This window comes from Lathamus discolor, chromosome 2 (assembly GCF_037157495.1).
Source record: "Lathamus discolor isolate bLatDis1 chromosome 2, bLatDis1.hap1, whole genome shotgun sequence".
Classification (NCBI taxonomy): domain Eukaryota; kingdom Metazoa; phylum Chordata; class Aves; order Psittaciformes; family Psittacidae; genus Lathamus; species Lathamus discolor.
In genome coordinates, this window is record NC_088885.1 from 119541523 (window position 1) to 119558986 (window position 17464).

The window sequence follows — 17464 nt, forward strand, 5'->3', positions numbered from 1 at the left end:
TAGCCCCATCATAGAAGGCCCCCAAAATCGGTCAGGCAGGATTTCCCCTTAGTGAGGCCATGCTGGCTGTCACCAACCACTTCGTTTTTCATGCACCCTAGCACTGTTTCCAGGAGAAACTATACTATTATCTATCTGTACACTGCAAATTACAGGACTGTAGACATGGAGATTTTAGCCCAGGAGTCCTGTAATCACATTTTAAAACTCTGTGAGAGCTATTAAGGCCTGCCTTGAAAGCACTAGCTACAGGAGAAAAAACTGAAGCTGTGTAAGATTTAGAAAGCATTAATTTGTCAGACTACCATTTTTAAAACCTTTTGGTGTCTCAAGATGATTCAGAAACTTGTGATTTCTTCTTTTTATTATGCATTTCCTCCAGTAGCACTTGTTCCTTTTTTTGGTTGAATGATTTAACAAAAGCCATTCTGAAGGTTAGGGGGCTTTGTCTGGTTTTTAATTTGGGGGGTTGTTTGTTGTTAATATTTTCTTAAATTGACATCTGCAGCAAATATGAAACTCTTTATGACGACATCTTAACAAGGCATAATTTCTTTTATCCAGGTATCCACAGAATTATGCATGTACCTAAAGGGCATTCATTTTATCCAACTGCTCAACAGTTTTAACATTACAAAATCAAAACAGTAAAAGAGACTGAATGTACTCTACAAAACTGGACCAAATTAAAAAAATAAAATTAAAAAAAATAAAAATAAAAATAAAAAAGCAAACAACACACATTGTCACTTAGGAAACTTCTTTCTTCTTAGATAAGATTGGCTTTTAAAGTCCAAGATACTTAACCCACTTTGAAAGTTCCCCCACCCTCAAGAAAATAAAATTGGTATTTTAACATCAGAATTCACAAACATATATGTAAAGTACTTGAAGACACATGGAAAACTAAGTACAAATTAGTCATCAGGTATTTCACCTGATAAAAAATGAAATATTGCTATGCTGTATACCTAGAAAACTGAGAGTACATTCAGAGGGAGGCTGAACTCTGAAACAAGTTCACTTTTTCACAGAACTCAATTACTACTCTTAGAAAACAAAAGCAAACTTGCTTCAGGCAAACTAACACACTCTCCCAAAGACATTCGGATACCCCAAGGCAAACACTGAAAGCAACCACACAGTACACAACACCAACCCACTGCATTTTCAACTAGAAGAAGGCATCAACACCTCTAAACCACTAGAAGTCTCAAGATCCAAAGGCAAGAAAGTCTGCACAGAATGGCCTCAACTACGTACTACATGTAGTTTCCAGAAGATAAGTAGACCTACACATCACCTTCTACTCTTGCATGTTCTGCTACTTTTTGTTCCCTCAGACACATACCCTAACCGGAATTAAACACAAAGAAAGTGTATATTTTAGCATTAAAAAAAGTAGCAAGCAATGAACACAGTGGCAAACTGGTGTTGCCATACCTATATATTTCCTTTTTGTGCCAACAGCATACACAGAAAATAACTAAAATCAGTATTGTGTTTACAGTTTACACATTTAGTTTACAGTTATAACCTTCAGAGGCGGAACAAGCAATATGCCAGTTAATCTTTAGCCCTACCTGACTCTACAAGAGCAGTCAGGCTACTATAGTCTGACCAACTATTAGAAAGCCATTCTGCTTTTGCACTGAAGAACAGAGAGTGGAAAATAACTTCAGAATGCCTTCTTGTGCAAACCAAACTCCAATACTGTTGTGACAGATGAAGTTTTTAAAGCATCTTTATACACATACAACTGGCACAGACAGATTTAAAAGAAAATAATACTTCATTAGAATTTCTTGTGAAGTTCTTTGACTCCAACTATATAAAAGCTATCCATAGTTTAAGGAACAAAATTAATACATGAACTGAGGCATGGCATAACTAAAGGAAAACAAACATATTTCCTGTAATGTAAAAACATCTGAAGATTTAAAGTACACCCCCCTACTCTTAAACGCAAGCTTATTGCACTAAATGCACACACTGCTAGAACAGAGGCTCAAAAGAAAGCAGGAGAAGTGTCCTTCACAGTCACTATCTTCATTCTACTCCATAGACCAGAACAAGCCACTCTCACCTGCCCCTAACAGGTACATCAGAAGCAAGAAGTTTCCACTGCTTTTTATCATAGAATGTTTTGGGTTCTAAGCGACCTTAAAGACCATCTAGTTCCAGCCCCCTGCCATGAGCAGGGGCACTTGCCACTAGGCCAGGTTGCTCAAAGCCCCGTCCAACCTGGCTTTGAACACTGCCAGGCACGGGGCAGCCACAACTTCTCTGGGCAACTTCTGCCAGTGCCTCACCACTCTCACATGAAAGAACTCCTTCCTAATATCTAATCTAAATCTACCTTCTTCAATTTAAAGCTGTTTCCCCTTGTCCTATCCCTACAGGCCCTTGCAAAAAGTCCCTCTCCAGATTTCCTGTACGTCCCCTTTAAGTGCTAGAAGGCTGCTCTAAGGTCTCCCCAGAGCCTTCTCTTCTCCAGGCTGAACAACCCCAATGCCCTCAGCCTGTCTTCACAGGAGAGGTGCTCCAGCCCTCTGATTGTTTTCGTGGGCTCCTCTGGACTCACTCAAACAGGTCCATGTCCTTCCAGAAATAAGTCAATACAGCTGCAATAGTGATTTAGTAATAAGTCCTTTAAAGCACCAGCCTCAAAGACACCATCACACCCAAACCTGCCTATTGTAAGAAGAACATGTCAAAACTCAGGTATAATTTTACTTCCTCCTTAGAAGAACCAAAAGTTCTTCTGATGTTTTACAATAACTAAGGATAAGGAAACTCCTCAGCCAAGGAACTATAATCTTCACAACGCTCCACAATCCCTCTGGGACCACTGAAGTTTATCCTTGAAGCTACCTTAGCCAGACAGCAAGGATGTTAACAGTACATACAAGAGACAATCATTTCAGAGCAATAATAAACAGAACACACTGTCATTGACATAGAAAGGGCACCGAGCATTGAACAGTCTCACAGCAGGATAACAAACACTACCCAGATGCACAACAGTAGAATCCAAAACCTGGCTAACTGATCAAAGACAGGAAATAACTAATATATACTTCTTTCATAGGTTCCAGAACAAAAGTCAAATTCTATTTCTAGAGTTAAAAAAAAATAACCATCAACCCTACCTCCCAGTCAAAAGAAGTTACATAGAAGTTTGCTGACAAATACATACACAAAACTCCCCCATCCTTATTCAGCACCAGAGAGTGAGCCCCAAGAATGAAGGAAAATTATAAATGGTGACCACATAAAGCACAGTCAAGCAATTAATACTATATATATATTTGAAATACAACTCCTTGCCAAACAGAACCATCCTTTATACTAATGAAAGCAGCAGATGAATCTCACCAGCCCTTCAGTCTGAACCACTAGAAAAGCAGTGAAAACCACTATCGCATATTCACTTATGTTGACAGGGCACAACTGTACTCTCAATTTCATCCTGATTAACTGCAAATTAGCAGTAGTTCATTTGCCACTAGGACAGGAACAGCTGCTCAGTTTTCCTCAGGACACACTTCCAATCAGATGGATACAGGGCACACAGTAACAACAAAGCTACTACAAACTGTCTGAAAAGTGCTTGGTAGCTGCCACTGTCAAGCTACCACAACAACCTTCCTCTCTTGCCTGCAAAGTCACGGTAATGTCACACACTAGACTGAACCAGGAACTGACCCATTTGAAAAAAAGCCTGTAAAAATGAAGCTTCAGCAGCAGACCAGTTCCTCAATGCAGACTTATATGCAGATACACAATCACAAAGAGGAAAAATAACACAGTTCAATGAATTGAATAGGCAAAACTGAGCTACACAGCACAGGGCAAAGTAGGTAGTCACTAATAAGCTACTGGGTTTGCATTTCTCAGCTTGCATGTGTATGTTTTTGCAACTTCACTTTAATATATAGCATATTAAGTATGTATCACAGCAGCCTGAAAAAAATACCCAAACTTTCTTTTTGTGGTTATTCTGTGTAACATTAATAATCACAAAGCATCATCAGAATGGCTTGTATCTCTAGAATCAAGATTTCTGCCACTTAAGTTACAATGCAGCAAACACTGAAGTAATTTGCTATTACATGTGAGATAACAGTAATTTACACTTTGCCAATGTTCTTCATAGGTACCTGTCATGAGGAATGCATGGCTGCAAGGAACTTGCATTTCACTTCAGAGTACAGAGGACTAATAAAAACCTGTTTCTTCTCCTGCTGTTTCCCTATCTCATGCACATACCTCTTTTCCTCAACTTGTCCCTATGTCCCTTTTCGACAATAGTTCTCTCACTATTCCCAGTGCCATTATATACATTCCGGAGTTTTACCACATATTCATGCCGACTTTTATTATTTGTTAGTAGTGTTCAGTCCACAAAAGTAGAGTTCCCTTTTGGGCAATAAGTCATAAGAAAATTTTCCCCAACCACTCAGATTTTTTCCAACTACTTCCATGGGACCAAGACAGAATGTTCCTCAATGTAACCCAAAATATCAAAAAGTCTAACACTTAAGAGGGAAGGAGAGGAAATAAAATATGTGGAAAGTTTTTACTTACTGGAGATATGACTGCCAGTTTACTTTGTTTGCTCGCACTTCAGCAGCTTTGGCCGCAATGATGTTTGTTGGGACAGCAGCATCTACAGCACCTCGGATATCCATCTTAATTGGTATTCAAAATGTACCTAGAAATGCAAGTCAGATTTGAGGCCTCTTATTCGAGTATATAAAAGCAGAGTATCTGTCCAATATTTTAAAGAAAAAAAAAGAAAATCAGGTGTCCCATTCCCTAAAAATTTACTTCGTACTTTCAGAAAAAATAAAGTTTTGTAAAAATAAAAAATAAAAAACCAGCAACAACAATAAAAATTAAACAAAACACAAGTTATGCAAATTAAAATTCATGTTACATCGCCTAACAAGAAAATTCATATCATCTCTGTACAGAAAGCAAACTGGAAAAGAAACAGGAACAGAAGCTCTTCGTAAGGACATAGTACATTACCACAGACAGCGACCTTCACCACTCCTTTCTCCTTCTTTATGGTTTAATCTCCCCCTGACTTTGATGCCAAAACAAGAAGTGTGTTTGCAGAGGCTGGAGCAGCATTCCTTACAATCTAAACTGCATCAAGCCTCTCCACACAGCCTGTGTCCAGCCTTTTCTGGCTCCCTTCAGAGAGGCAAGCAAGAGCACACTGACACATTCTGCCCCATCCTTAACAAGCATACAGTTTGCGTGACTTGAATGAAAGTGTAATTCCAACAGCAACAAAAAAAAAGGAACTACCCTGAACAAACGGAGCAGCAGTTAAAACTACTTCTGCAAGCAGACATCCACAACAACGGCACCATCTACTGTGTCCTTCAACTGAACGTTTCCGGGCTCTTACCCGACCCAGCCAGAGTGATTTAAACGCTCCTCGAGCCGCAAAGCGGGGCAGGGTCGGTAAGCCCGGCTGCAGGACTAAGCAAGCAATACTGGGGTCCAAGAAGAAGAGAGGCGCCTGGGACAGGGAGGAGGAAGACACTTGGCCCTGTCCTGCTACTCCCTGCAGGGTCTCATGGACACCTCCAAAGGGGCCCGTGGCAGCCCAAATCCTTAGAGAAGCTGCCGCGCCAGGCGGAACCCAACGCGCCGCCCCGGGCCCACCAGAGTCCCCCGGACAGCGGCACATCCGCGCCTCAGCCCCGCGGCAGCTGCCACTCACCCCAGGGGCGCGCCGGCGGAGGAGGGCCGTGGGAGGGAGGAAGGAGGCCGCAGCCGCTGCTTGGCAAGCCCAGGGAGCCCACGCACCAAAGGCCCCACCGCTCCGCCGCACCGGGCCGAGCCCCGCTCCGCTCCGCAGCGGCCCCGCAGCCACCGCCGTCATGTGACGCCGCTCACCTGACCGCGACGGCAGCCTCCGAGGGACAAGACGCCCCGCCCCGGGCGCCTCGCGGTTCGGGGGGACTGGCGAAAGGCTCCTCCCGGAAGCTGTTAGAGCGGTCGGGAGCGTGCCGGGTTGTGGTGTACGGTGTTAGTCGTGTGTGCTTGGCCTTATGCAACTGTACACGCGTTTACAGATATCTTTTTATGTATACATGTATATACACGCTTTTATGTAGATATATATATACGCATATATATATCTGTAGTATGCTGGGCTGCATTAAAAGAGGAGTGTGTCCAGCAGGTCAAGGGAGGTGATTTTCCCCCTCTACTACACTCGCGTGGGACCCCACCTGCAGTACTGCGTTCAACTCTGGGGCCCCCAAAAGAAAAGGAATGTGGACCTGTTGGAACACGTCCAGAGGAAGCCACAAAGATGCTTGGAGGCTGGAGCGCCTCTCCTGTGAAAACAGGCTGAGAGAATGTAGGTTGTGCAGCCTGGAGAAGGGGGACCTTAGAGCAGCTTTCAGTACCTAAAGGGGGCCTACAGGAAATCTGGAAAGGGACTTTTTGCAAGGGCCTGTAGTGGTAGGACAAGGGGGAACGGCTTTGAGCTGTCAGAAGGTAGAGTTAGATTAGATACTAGGAAGACGTTCTTTCCTGTGAGGGTGGTGAGGCACTGGCAGAAGTTGCCCAGAGAAGCTGTGGCTGCCCCATCTCCGGCAGTGTTCAAGGCCAGGTTGGACGGGGCTTTGAGCAACCTGGTCTAGTGGAAGGTGTCCCTGTCCATGGCAGGGGGGTTGGAATGAGATGAGCTTTAAAATCCTTTCCAATCCAGATCTTTCTATGGTTCTCTGATTATGTACACATACCCGTGTATGTATAGTTTTATATGGAGGTCTCATCCCATACTGAGAAGACTGGACACAAGACAGGACACAACGTGTGGGTGCCCACCAATGCTATTTGCCAATAAGAAACAGCTCAGTGTTTCCACAGAGAACACAAGGCTGGCTGAGAAGGGCTTAGAAGCTCTGCTCAGGGCAAGCTTCTCCAACCACCCAGCACTTCTCCCTGTTTCCCACCTGGGCGAGGGACCACCAAGCTTGTGACAGAGGCCCAGGAGGGGAAGGGGCCAGGAAGATGGCAGGCAATGCCCCAGGCACTGAAATGCCTCCTTGGGCTCTGCATTCTTTTATTCCAGTTCTCAGTATTTTCTTGCTTCCTGCCTCTTGTGCTGCAATGGGGCAAATTTGCTCTTTCCTACAACTGGAGAACAGGCAGGAGTTCCTGAACCCCCACTTCTGGTAGGCAGGTCTGACTGCCTGTGCTGTGTTGTGGTGTGCCAGTTCTCACAGCCTGTGGTGTCACACTTCTCCTTTATAGCTGCACAGGATCATGTGCTGGGGGCACACCATTTCATTCTTTCCAAGCCACATCTCAATGGCAGATAGACCCTGCGCAACCTCTTCCTTTTGTAAAAAATGGCCTATATATGTTGAGCTTTGTCTCTCTAACCAAAGGAGCAGGAAACTTTTCAGACTAAAAGCCCGAGTGTTTCAGAAACCACAGGTTTATGCTTCCGTGTTTCCAAGAAAAAAAACATATCTCTGATTTCAGTTGCTGAGTGAAGTTTTCCAGTCATACTGTGATGAAGTGCACAGACACACTACTCCTAGTCAGAAATGATCCTGAAGGGTAATTCTGCTAATATGTAAGGAGGAAAGACAGGGGAAAGAGAAATAGATCCAAGAGTTTTGTGTGCAAGCAGATTGAGACAGCCAAAGTAGAGGTCTTGTTTAACATCTTTGTCGCTGACATGGACAGTGGGATTGAGTGCACCCTCAGCAAGTTTGCCGATGACACCAAGCTGTGTGGTCTGGTTGATACGCTGCAGGGAAGGGATGCCATCCAGAGGGACCTTGACACGCTTGTGAGGTGGGCTGATGCCAACCTTATGAAGTTCAACCATGACAAGTGCAAGGTCCTACACCTGGGTCGGGGCAATCCCAGGCACAGCTACAGATTGGGCAAAGAAGAGATTCAGAGCGGCCCTGCAGAGAAGGACTTGGGGGTGCTGGTCGATGAGAAAATGAACATGAGCCGACTTCAGTGTGCACTCGCAGCCCAGAAAGCCAACCGTATCCTGGGCTGCATCAAAAGGAGTGTGACCAGCAGGTCGAAGGAGGTGATCCTGCCCCTCTACTCTGCTCTTGTGAGACCTCACCTGGAGTATTGTGTGCAGTTCTGGTGCCCTCAACATAAAAAGGACATGGAACTGCTGGAACAAGTGCAGAGGAGGGCCACGAGGATGATCAGGGCACTGGAGCACCTCCCATACAAAGACAGGCTGAGAAAGTTGGGGCTGTTCAGCCTGGAGAAGAGAAGGCTGCGTGGAGACCTCATAGCAGCCTTCCAGTACCTGAAGGGGGCCTATAGGGATGCTGGGGAGGGACTCTTCATTAGGGACTGTAGTGATAGGACAAGGGGTAATGGGTTAAAACTTAAACAGGGGAAGTTTAGATTGGATATAAGGAAGAAGTTCTTTCCTGTTAGGGTGGTGAGGCACTGGAATGGGTTGCCCAGGGAGGTTGTGACGCTCCATCCCTGGCAGTGTTCAAGGCCAGGTTGGACGAAGCCTTGTGTGGGATGGTTTAGTGTGAGGTGTCCCTGCCTATGGCAGGGGGGTTGGAACTAGATGATCTTGAGGTCCTTTCCAACCCTAACTATTCTATAATTCTATGATTCTATGTCTACAGTTAACTTTTCATTTTGCTATGGTCTTTGTGTTTTCCAGAACATCCATTTAGGGGATACACTGTTCTTTATACCTGCACAGTACCTCTATCAGGGTTTTTTTTTAATTCAAGGAGGGGTTTTGTTACTGTGCCACTGATTAATTATAATTAGTTCTGTCTGAGCCCAAGTACAACTACACACAGGACTGTGGTTCTATCACTTCTAGTCCCTGCTTCCAGAATTGTTTCAGTACTCCATAGCAAGCAGAGAAAAAAATAAACTTGTGGTTTCAATTCGGTGCCCAGTGTGATCTCGTATTGGAGCATGCATTAGGTCATCCATGGTCCTTTTTTTTTCATAACACACTATTTATTTTTGCCTAATTGCATCACCTGCAAGAGTCTAGCACCATCCATTCAGTCTGGCTAAAAGAAGACAGACTGCTACTTGCAGTTTTCTATAGAAAAGAGCTTTGAAAAGCTGTGATTCAGCATGTTGCTTCATCGTAAATGGTAAGCTCTGACTTTACTGTTCATTTCACAGGTGTTTGGGAGGCTGCAGTAAAATGTATTTTCTTAGTTTCTGTAAACTGTCTGAAAGTATGCCCCTACTGACTTAGCAGAGAGAGAAGGGCAGATAGCAGAAATAATTGTAATAGTAATTACTAATTTTTTAAACAGGAGTACCAGGGATCATTTAAGGAACTACCAAACATTATACATGGCATTTATACCGGGCAGGTTGAGTCTCTAACACAATAATCAAATTAGTGAACGCAATGTGCCATATTAGAGAATGCAAACAATATATTGTTCCTCAGTATACCTGCATAATAATATACTTAATCTACATATTCTTCCGTGTCGTGTAATGGAATAAATGCAAAACATGAGCAAAAAAGTCAGTACAGCTTTGTAAGGTACAGTCATGTCTCACAGCTCTTCAGGAGTTCTTCGTGTGTGTGGAAAGGGTTGGTACGGACAGACACCGTCCACTTGGATTTATTTCCAAGAGGCATTCACTGACATGCCTCTGGAGGTGCTCTTAAGAAGAAAAAAAAAAAAAAAACAGCTCTCCTGGGTTAAAAGGAAAGATCTGTGCATTGATCCATAACTCTTGAATGAGACACATCAACAAAGGGCAGGAAGAAATGGTCAGCATTCACAGCACAGAAGGGTCTTCAGCAGAGGGCAAAAAGCATCTGGCTGGAGTCCATGCTGTTCATCACACTCACAAGCGTTTGAGAAAGGAGGTAAACAGTGTAGTGAAAACTTTGCTGATGATAGTGCTACTCCTTTGACAAGTGCACAGTTGAACTGTAAAACACCTTGCCGGAGGATGGTGGGTATGCTGCAGATTTACATGTGCTCCCATCTCCTGTCTGTCAAACATCTGAAAATTTTCACTTGGTGTGAGTCTTGTGAGGCAAGCCTGGTGTAAAGGAACTTCATTGCAAGGGTAAGCTTTGAGGAAGAAAAACATTACACAGTCATTGCAGGAATCTGTCCCGTGTGCCTGTCATCACTATGACAGCAAGAGGTAATCCTCAGCAACCAGCACAAATCCTTTATCACCAGCTTCAGAGAGTACCTCATAGAATCATAGAATAGTTAGGGTTGGAAAGGACCTTAAGATATATAGTTCCAAGCCCCCCCTGCCATGGGCCCTTATTCAGGCTGGTTGATTCTCTGAACTGGATCTTGTTAAAGATTATATTTGGAGAAGTTCTGTGCTCCTTTTTTTTGGTAAGCCTCTATCCTTCAGGATTCAGGTGCTGCAAAACAATTCCCATTTAGCTGATTTTGGTCAAGACAGCGCTTGTCCATTAACTCGTGGCAGTGCGTCTTCATTTGAAGTTGCTATGTTTAGATGCATTTAGTGGTGTGTGAAAAATGAAAAGCATATCAGCATGCAGGAAAAAAATTCCTCAATTGCCTGAATCACAAAGAATAAAAATGTTCAGTAGTTTAACACTAGAAAAATGAATGCAGATGAGTCATCCGCCCAGTAAGATTACAGACAGCTGGATCGTGAGAGTATATTTCTAGTATCCTTTCCTTCTTTAATAAGAGCAATGTCTCATATATTCTGCAAATTACATAGGCGCTTTGCACACCTGCAATTTAACCTTTCAGCATTGTGTATACCACCTGGCTGTCTCCAGCATGCCTGTACAAGTTTTTAGCATATGGAGGAAATGGCTTGGAAAGTTTACCCAAGAAAAGCACACTTAGAAGGCCAGGAAAAGTGAACACACTTCTTTAAGTCACAAAATATTATTGACAAATAAAAAATCAGAGATGGCAGAATCTGTAAGAGAGAACATTCTCAAAGTGGTACCTATCTCCTAGAAAAGCACAGAGACTAGCTTCATCTTTGAGAGCTACCATTCCTAAAACAAGAGCTCATTTTACCCTGAGGTTATTCATGCAAGGATTCAGATCCAGTCTTCTGAGTGCTCACTTTTACCTTTCCAAGGCTTAAACCCCATCCTCCCAAGGCAATGTGGAAAGGGGCAGTATGTACATTGTATGACGAGGGATGGATGTGAGCCTTAGGCATGGGCTTCCTCACATGACTTGTTTCAGCAGCAAGTCCCCATGGGTGCACTGCAAGAGCAGGACATGTTTCTGCTATCACAAAACTAGTGCCAGGTGCAGACACTAAATTAAACCTGGTATTTTTTAGCAAGGAGGACTCTGTAGCAGGAGAGACCCAACAGCTGAGAAGAAATAACTACAAGTGTGCTTGTGGGTTGCAAGAGGGAAACATTAGAGGGAATCTAGCTGGTTTTGTAATGTGTGAAGCTTGAAGCCTTTCTGAGAATCAGTGGCTAAGTCCATACAACACTAATATAAAGTACAAGGGGTTTTGTTTTCTAGATAAAATGAGGCAGAGAAATATGAAGAAACTAGCTCAAGGTCACACACATGGGGAAAAACAAAGCATGTGCTGTTGTAAATCTAAAATACTCCTTTCCCCAAAGCACTGCTCTCCAGTATGGAAGAAAAAAGTAGTGCAAAGTAGAAATTAACCTGCACCACAGTTTTGCAAAGGTCATACTGGGCAATCTTCTGATTGCTCCACCCACCACTTCTTTGAAACTAACTTTTGCATGCTTAGTTAAGGAACCACACATGTATCCTCAGTAGGAATGGTGTTTTCAAAAGAAAAATAAACTAACATTTTAATGTAATAAATGGACTAGATGATCTGTAAGGTCCCTTCCAACCCTAATCATTCTATGATCCTATGATTCTATGATAAATACTTCTTCAATTTTTTTCGCTGGTAGAATAGAACAATTGTCAGAAAATTCGAAGTGAAGTGCTGTGCAGAAACAGGAACAGAAAGGCCAGTGCAAAACTAACTATTTATACCCTTGAGAGATAATGCAGGTGGAGTTGAAATAGTAGGGTACATTATTTTAAGGAGTGGGAACAGATGTCTGTCTCATGAACATATACATCTGTATTGAAAACTGGAGGGGCTAGGAGTCTCCAGTCCCTCTTTGCAGCCTATAGCATCTCTCCTTCTCTCACTGTCGGTCTCTGCTGCTTTGTGCCAGCAACTCTTGTCTGGACAAGGGAGTCCACACCTCAATGTGTAGAAGCAGCACTGCAGGATGAGGTGAAATAAAGCCCACTTCTGGGTTAAAAAATACAAATAAAATACAATACAATACAATAAAATAAAATAAAATAGTATCCTCTAACTTCCTCCTCTCTCACAAGAAGAGGCTAGGTCAGAGCAGCAACTTCATGAAGGAAAGAGGGAATGCTGCTGACAGTAAGCCTGGCTAGAGAACAGAAAAGAAGGTAGTTACCTAAACCTCAGCAGTAACTCTGCCAAAGTCAAACTTATAGAATCATAGAATCATAGAATAGTTAGGGTTGGAAAAGACCTTAAGATCATCTAGTTCCAGCTCCTCTGTCGTGGGAAGAGATAACTCACACTAAAGCATGCTACCCAAGGCTTCATCCAACCTGGCCTTGAACACTGCCAGGGATGGAGCATTCACAACCTCCCTGGGCAACCCATTCCAGTGCCCCACCACCCTAACAGGAAAGAACTTCCTCATATCCAATCTAAACTTCCCCTGTTTAAGTTTTGACCCGTTACCCCATGTCCTATCACTACAGTCCCTAGTGAAGAGTACCTCTCCAGCATCCCTGTAGGCCCCCTTCAGATACTGGAAGGCTGCTATGAGGTCTCCACGCAGCCTTCTCTTCTCCAGGCTGAACAGCCCCAACTTTTTCAGCCTGTCTTCATACGGGAGGTGCTCCAGTCCCCTGATCATCCTCATGGCCCTCCTCTGCACTTGTTCCAACAGTTCCATGTCCTTTTTATGTTGAGGGCACCAGAACTGCACATAATACTCCAGGTGAGGTCTCACTAGAGCAGAGTAGAGGGGCAGGATCACCTCTTTTGACCTGCTGGTCACGCTCCTTTTGATGCAGCCCAGGATACAGTTGGCTTTCTGGGCTGCGAGCGCACACTGCCGGCTCATGTTCTTTTTCTCATTGACCAACACCCCCAAGTCCTTCTCTGCAGGGCCGCTCTGAATCTCTTCTCTGCCCAACCTGTAGCTGTGCCTGGGATTGCTCCGACCGAGGTGTAGGACCTTGCACTTGTCATGGTTGAACTTCATAAGGTTGGCATCAGCCCACCTTACAAGCGTGTCAAGGTCCCTCTGGATGGCATCCCTTCCCTCCAGCGTATCAACCGGACCACACAGCTTGGTGTCATCAGCAAACTTGCTGAGGGTGCACTCAATCCCACTGTCCATGTCACTGACAAAGATGCTAAACAGGATCAGTCCCAACACCGATCCTGAGGGATACCGCTCATTACTGGTTTCCAGCTTGACATTGAGCCATTGACCACAACTCTTTGTGTGCGGCCATCCAGCCAGTTCTTTATCCACCGAGTGGTATGCAACAACTTTCTTCCTGTAAGATGACTTCTATTGCAATTCAGCTTGTCAAGCCAAATGCTGGAAATAGTGATCTGTCGTTGCTCTTCATTTTTCTCCTCAGCACTGGAGTGGGTCCAGAGAAAGGCAACGAAGCTGGCGAGGGCCAGTACTACAAGTCTTATGAGAAGCAGCTGAGAGAGATGGAGTTGTTTAGTCTGGAGAAGGGAAGGCTCAGAGGGGACCTCATTGCTCTCTATGAATACCTAAAAGCCAGATGCAGAGAGGAGGTGGTTGATTTCTTCTCCCAGGTAAGAAATAGGACAAGAGGTAACGGCCTCAAGCTGTGCCAGGGAAGGTTTATATTGGATATCAGGAAAAAATTCTTCACTGAAAGGATGATCAGGCATTGGAACAGGCTGTCCATGGAAGTGGTGGAATCATGGTCCTTGGAAGTGTTCAAAAACTGTGTAGATGAGGCTCTTACTGACATGAGTTAGTGGTGGACTTGGCAGTGCTGGTGTAAAGGTTGAACTTGATGATCTTAGAGGTCTTTTCCAACACAGTTGATTCTGATTTCTCCGAAAAAAGACAGAGATGTGACCAAGACACCCCTTTTCATAACAGATGAAATGGAGGCAGATGGCACTGTATCTACCTTATATCTACTGTGCTGAACTGTCAAAACTTTTGACAGAAAAAAAACGTTGGCTTAGACATATTCTTCAACTTGGAAAAAGATGTAAACTTTCAAAATAGATAGTTTCACATCAGCCACTTTTAAAATGGAAGCTTTCTTGCCTCCCCATTTATGGTAACTTCTCATTTGGAAGCTTCAGCTAACTAACAAAAGTACTAACTTAAAATTATTAAAACTAGAAGTATTTTGAAATTATTAGTATATTAACAGATTGATTCTTTTTAGTGCACACTAACATGTGTATGAGTTTGACTTTCTGCTTTCCAGGATAAGATGTTTTAAAAGGCTCCCAAATGCTTTCCCACACAAGGAACACTATTATTTGCTTAGCTTTCATTGCAACAGCATTGCTAATGACCAAAACTATAAACAATGTAAATAAAATTCTTTAAATTAAAATTTCACAATAATTTAATATCCCTCCTATTTTTATTTTTGTGTGTGTGTGTGTGATTCGCCCTCAAAAGAGAAACCAAAAGAGAAAGCACCAAAAATAAATAGCAAGTGGATGTTGACAAGCAGAAGACAAAATCCTGGCAGCCCTCTATAAAGCTAAGAGAAATAATCTATTAATAATCTACCTGGAGTCTTAGTCTTTATGTTTAGTTTGTCTCTATCCTCAGAGATGGCTGCTACTCGTGTGGTGTTTTCACTGGGGCCGGAAGGATTACCAGTAGACCATCTGTTCAGTCGGTGAGAAGGATGTGATTGACAGGTGCCACTGACCTAGGACAGACATCTCCATTTCGTGCTGTCTGCAGAGTATAACTACATGCTGAGTTGCTTCTTCCTTCAAGCTGCAAATGGAATACATCCACTTTAAGGTGGTAAAATGTGTTTCATTATTGTTACAGCCTGTTCCTCTGACATGTATTCAATTTACTAAAACCTATGAAGTCATATCTAATCTCTAAACTAGCATAATGCTGAGGGGATGAGATGCTGCAGATATCCGAGGGCAGATAATCCTGTTTGTCTCCAGAACTGTGGAGGCTGCAGGAAGAACTGGCAAGCTGCAAGAGGCCCTGACGTTTGCCCATCAGTGTAAGGACGAGCCATCTCTATGTTATTGTCTTTCAGCCCAATGTCTGGGATTTGGTTTTGTTTCATTGTTAAATAGAAGTGGTACTTTTCTAAGAAAGGTCATCATAAAATTGGATTCCCGAGCAGCCTTTTTATTTCTTAATGTGGAGGCAAGTTTTGCTGTACTTCAGGACTCACAGCTACCATGCAGACAACTGCCAAGCAAAGGAGACCTTTCAAAATGAAGAAGAAAATATTAAAGGACCACAGTGGATTTTCAAGGTAAGACAAAATCCAGGGATATCTAAATGTCCTGAAGGAGGGGTGAAATGCTGTATCTGGAAAGAAGCAGCAAGAAAGTGTTAATGTCATGTATAACAGCCATACACTATTTGTCACCAAGACATCAGTATTCATGTAGTTTTTCTTTATTTCTGAGCCTTGTCCTCTGCCCTCTGTTCCTCAGTGTGTTGCAATCACAGTGACAAAGGAGGTGGTGATCTACCTACCTGTTAAGTGTCTGTTTTCAAACAACATATTAAACACATCTGTCTGAGTCATAAAAACGATTCATACTTTGTGAAGCTAATCTGTGGTTTAAAGGGTGAGGGAAAGCATGTTGTTTCATGGTGTTTAAATGCTGAAGAGGTATGCATTTTTTATTCATGCTACCTCAGATGATTTTTACTGATAGTTAACGAAGGACATCCAAATGAAATCAAACACAGCATAATACTAAAGTCTATTTGGGTGATGATACAGTGAACCTGTAGAGCTGGTTAACAACAGACATGTAGCATGTAGATTTTGTCAAAAGCCCGAAAGCTGCCTGAGGGGTGAAACGATATTTATAGTGGGTAGCACACTCCTCTGCAGCTCCACAAAGTGAGAGAGACAGGTGCAAGAAACCATACCTTATAGAAACTTTGATGCAGAGTGGTGCACCCTAGTGCATGGTAGAGAAGAGAGTGTGACATCAAAGTCACGGATTCTCAGAACAACGAAGTTTGGGGGTTTCTCAGACTACCTTTGCGCCACAGTGGGGACGGAGTAAGGCAGCCAGTCAAGGTAGTTGGCAGGGTTGGTGAAAGACTAGACAGGGGAAGAAGCCATTCCCCATTCCACATCTGCCTTACAGACGTTCAAGTTAAAACAAGAATTGTCTTCTCCATCCTATCTGCTTACTTAATGCACATCTGCTTCCAGGAGGCCATTTAATTTGAATTACAGAAATACACTCATCAAAAATCCTAAATAACTTTCATTACTTTTGCTGAGAGGAAATATTACAGAAGAAAGACAGCCTCCTTTGCCACTATCAGGAAACTGTTTCCGATAATGAACCAAGTACACTCCTTTTATAATTTCATGTCATTCTGTGTCATTATCTGTCCATTTAGCACTGGGGACTTGTTGACTGTCTCAAAGCAGAGGGGGTTTTGTCACAGGCATAATCGCTCCTGAATTCAACCCTTGGTAGTTGTAGCTTTTGAAACCCATGTATTGAGTTCTTTACAGCTTATGTCCGCAGTCATTTTTCATTTAGTTACCCTTTTCTTCATCCCAGGTAAATAGTTCTTTTCAGCTTGGTGATTACTTTTACAGCTCTTTGTTGCCGACTTTCTGAGAACATGGTGCACAGGACTGAGTCAGGGACCTCGCTTATTATTACACAGATAACTTACTATTTCTCTGCTCTGCAAAGGGATTTATCTACAGAAGGGCCTAAATGATACTGCAAGGTTCAGGACCACTTAGTGTCCAGAGTTCCTTTCATGCACTGGCTATCTGTCCCATTTACTTTGCTCTATGCTGAAGTTTCTTAAATGCTACAGCTCTGCCAGTGTGCCTCCGCTAGCAGGGATGGCCTGCAGCCACAGCCCAGGAGATATTCTGTAACCACTTCAGGTGAAATTGCGGTCTGTGGAAGCTCTTGTATGAGGTTACATGCCCTGGAGAGCATGTCTCCTGAACTTAATAAACCTCATCATCAGATGATCCTTTCACATATGTAATGTAAGCAATGCTACTAGCAGTTCATGAGTTTACAAGGTCTATGTTAGTGATAGGAAATTAGGAAACTTAGACATCTAGAAATGTGCACAGCCCCAAGACTGGGGAACTAAAATAAATTGCAAGCTTTACTTCACACAGGAAGGAAATACCTTTCATTTTTAGTGGTA

At 43.2% G+C, this 17464-nt stretch overlaps 2 protein-coding genes across 7 annotated transcripts in view; one reads left to right on the forward strand and one right to left on the reverse strand.

Annotated features, from left to right (window-relative positions):
* Window positions 1-5991, reverse strand: part of ATP6V1H (ATPase H+ transporting V1 subunit H) — a 45958-nt gene extending 39967 nt beyond the window's left edge. The window contains exons 1-2 of one of the 3 annotated variants that reach the window (XM_065668261.1): window positions 5920-5991; window positions 4591-4717 (exon numbers count right to left, since the gene is read on the reverse strand). In XM_065668261.1, the coding sequence (XP_065524333.1) occupies window positions 4591-4694 (104 nt within the window). In that variant the 5' untranslated portion in view covers window positions 4695-4717; window positions 5920-5991. The other 2 variants (XM_065668258.1, XM_065668260.1) reach the window with 2 other exon arrangements.
* Window positions 5992-9075: 3084 nt separating this feature from the next.
* Window positions 9076-17464, forward strand: part of RGS20 (regulator of G protein signaling 20) — a 51551-nt gene continuing 43162 nt past the window's right edge. Inside the window, exons 1-3 of one of the 4 annotated variants that reach the window (XM_065668262.1) lie at window positions 9076-9155; window positions 14726-15082; window positions 15241-15563. In XM_065668262.1, coding sequence (XP_065524334.1) covers window positions 15444-15563 — 120 coding nt within the window. In that variant the 5' untranslated portion in view covers window positions 9076-9155; window positions 14726-15082; window positions 15241-15443. Of the gene's footprint in view, window positions 9156-14725; window positions 15564-17464 lie in introns of all 4 variants that reach the window. The other 3 variants (XM_065668263.1, XM_065668266.1, XM_065668265.1) reach the window with 3 other exon arrangements.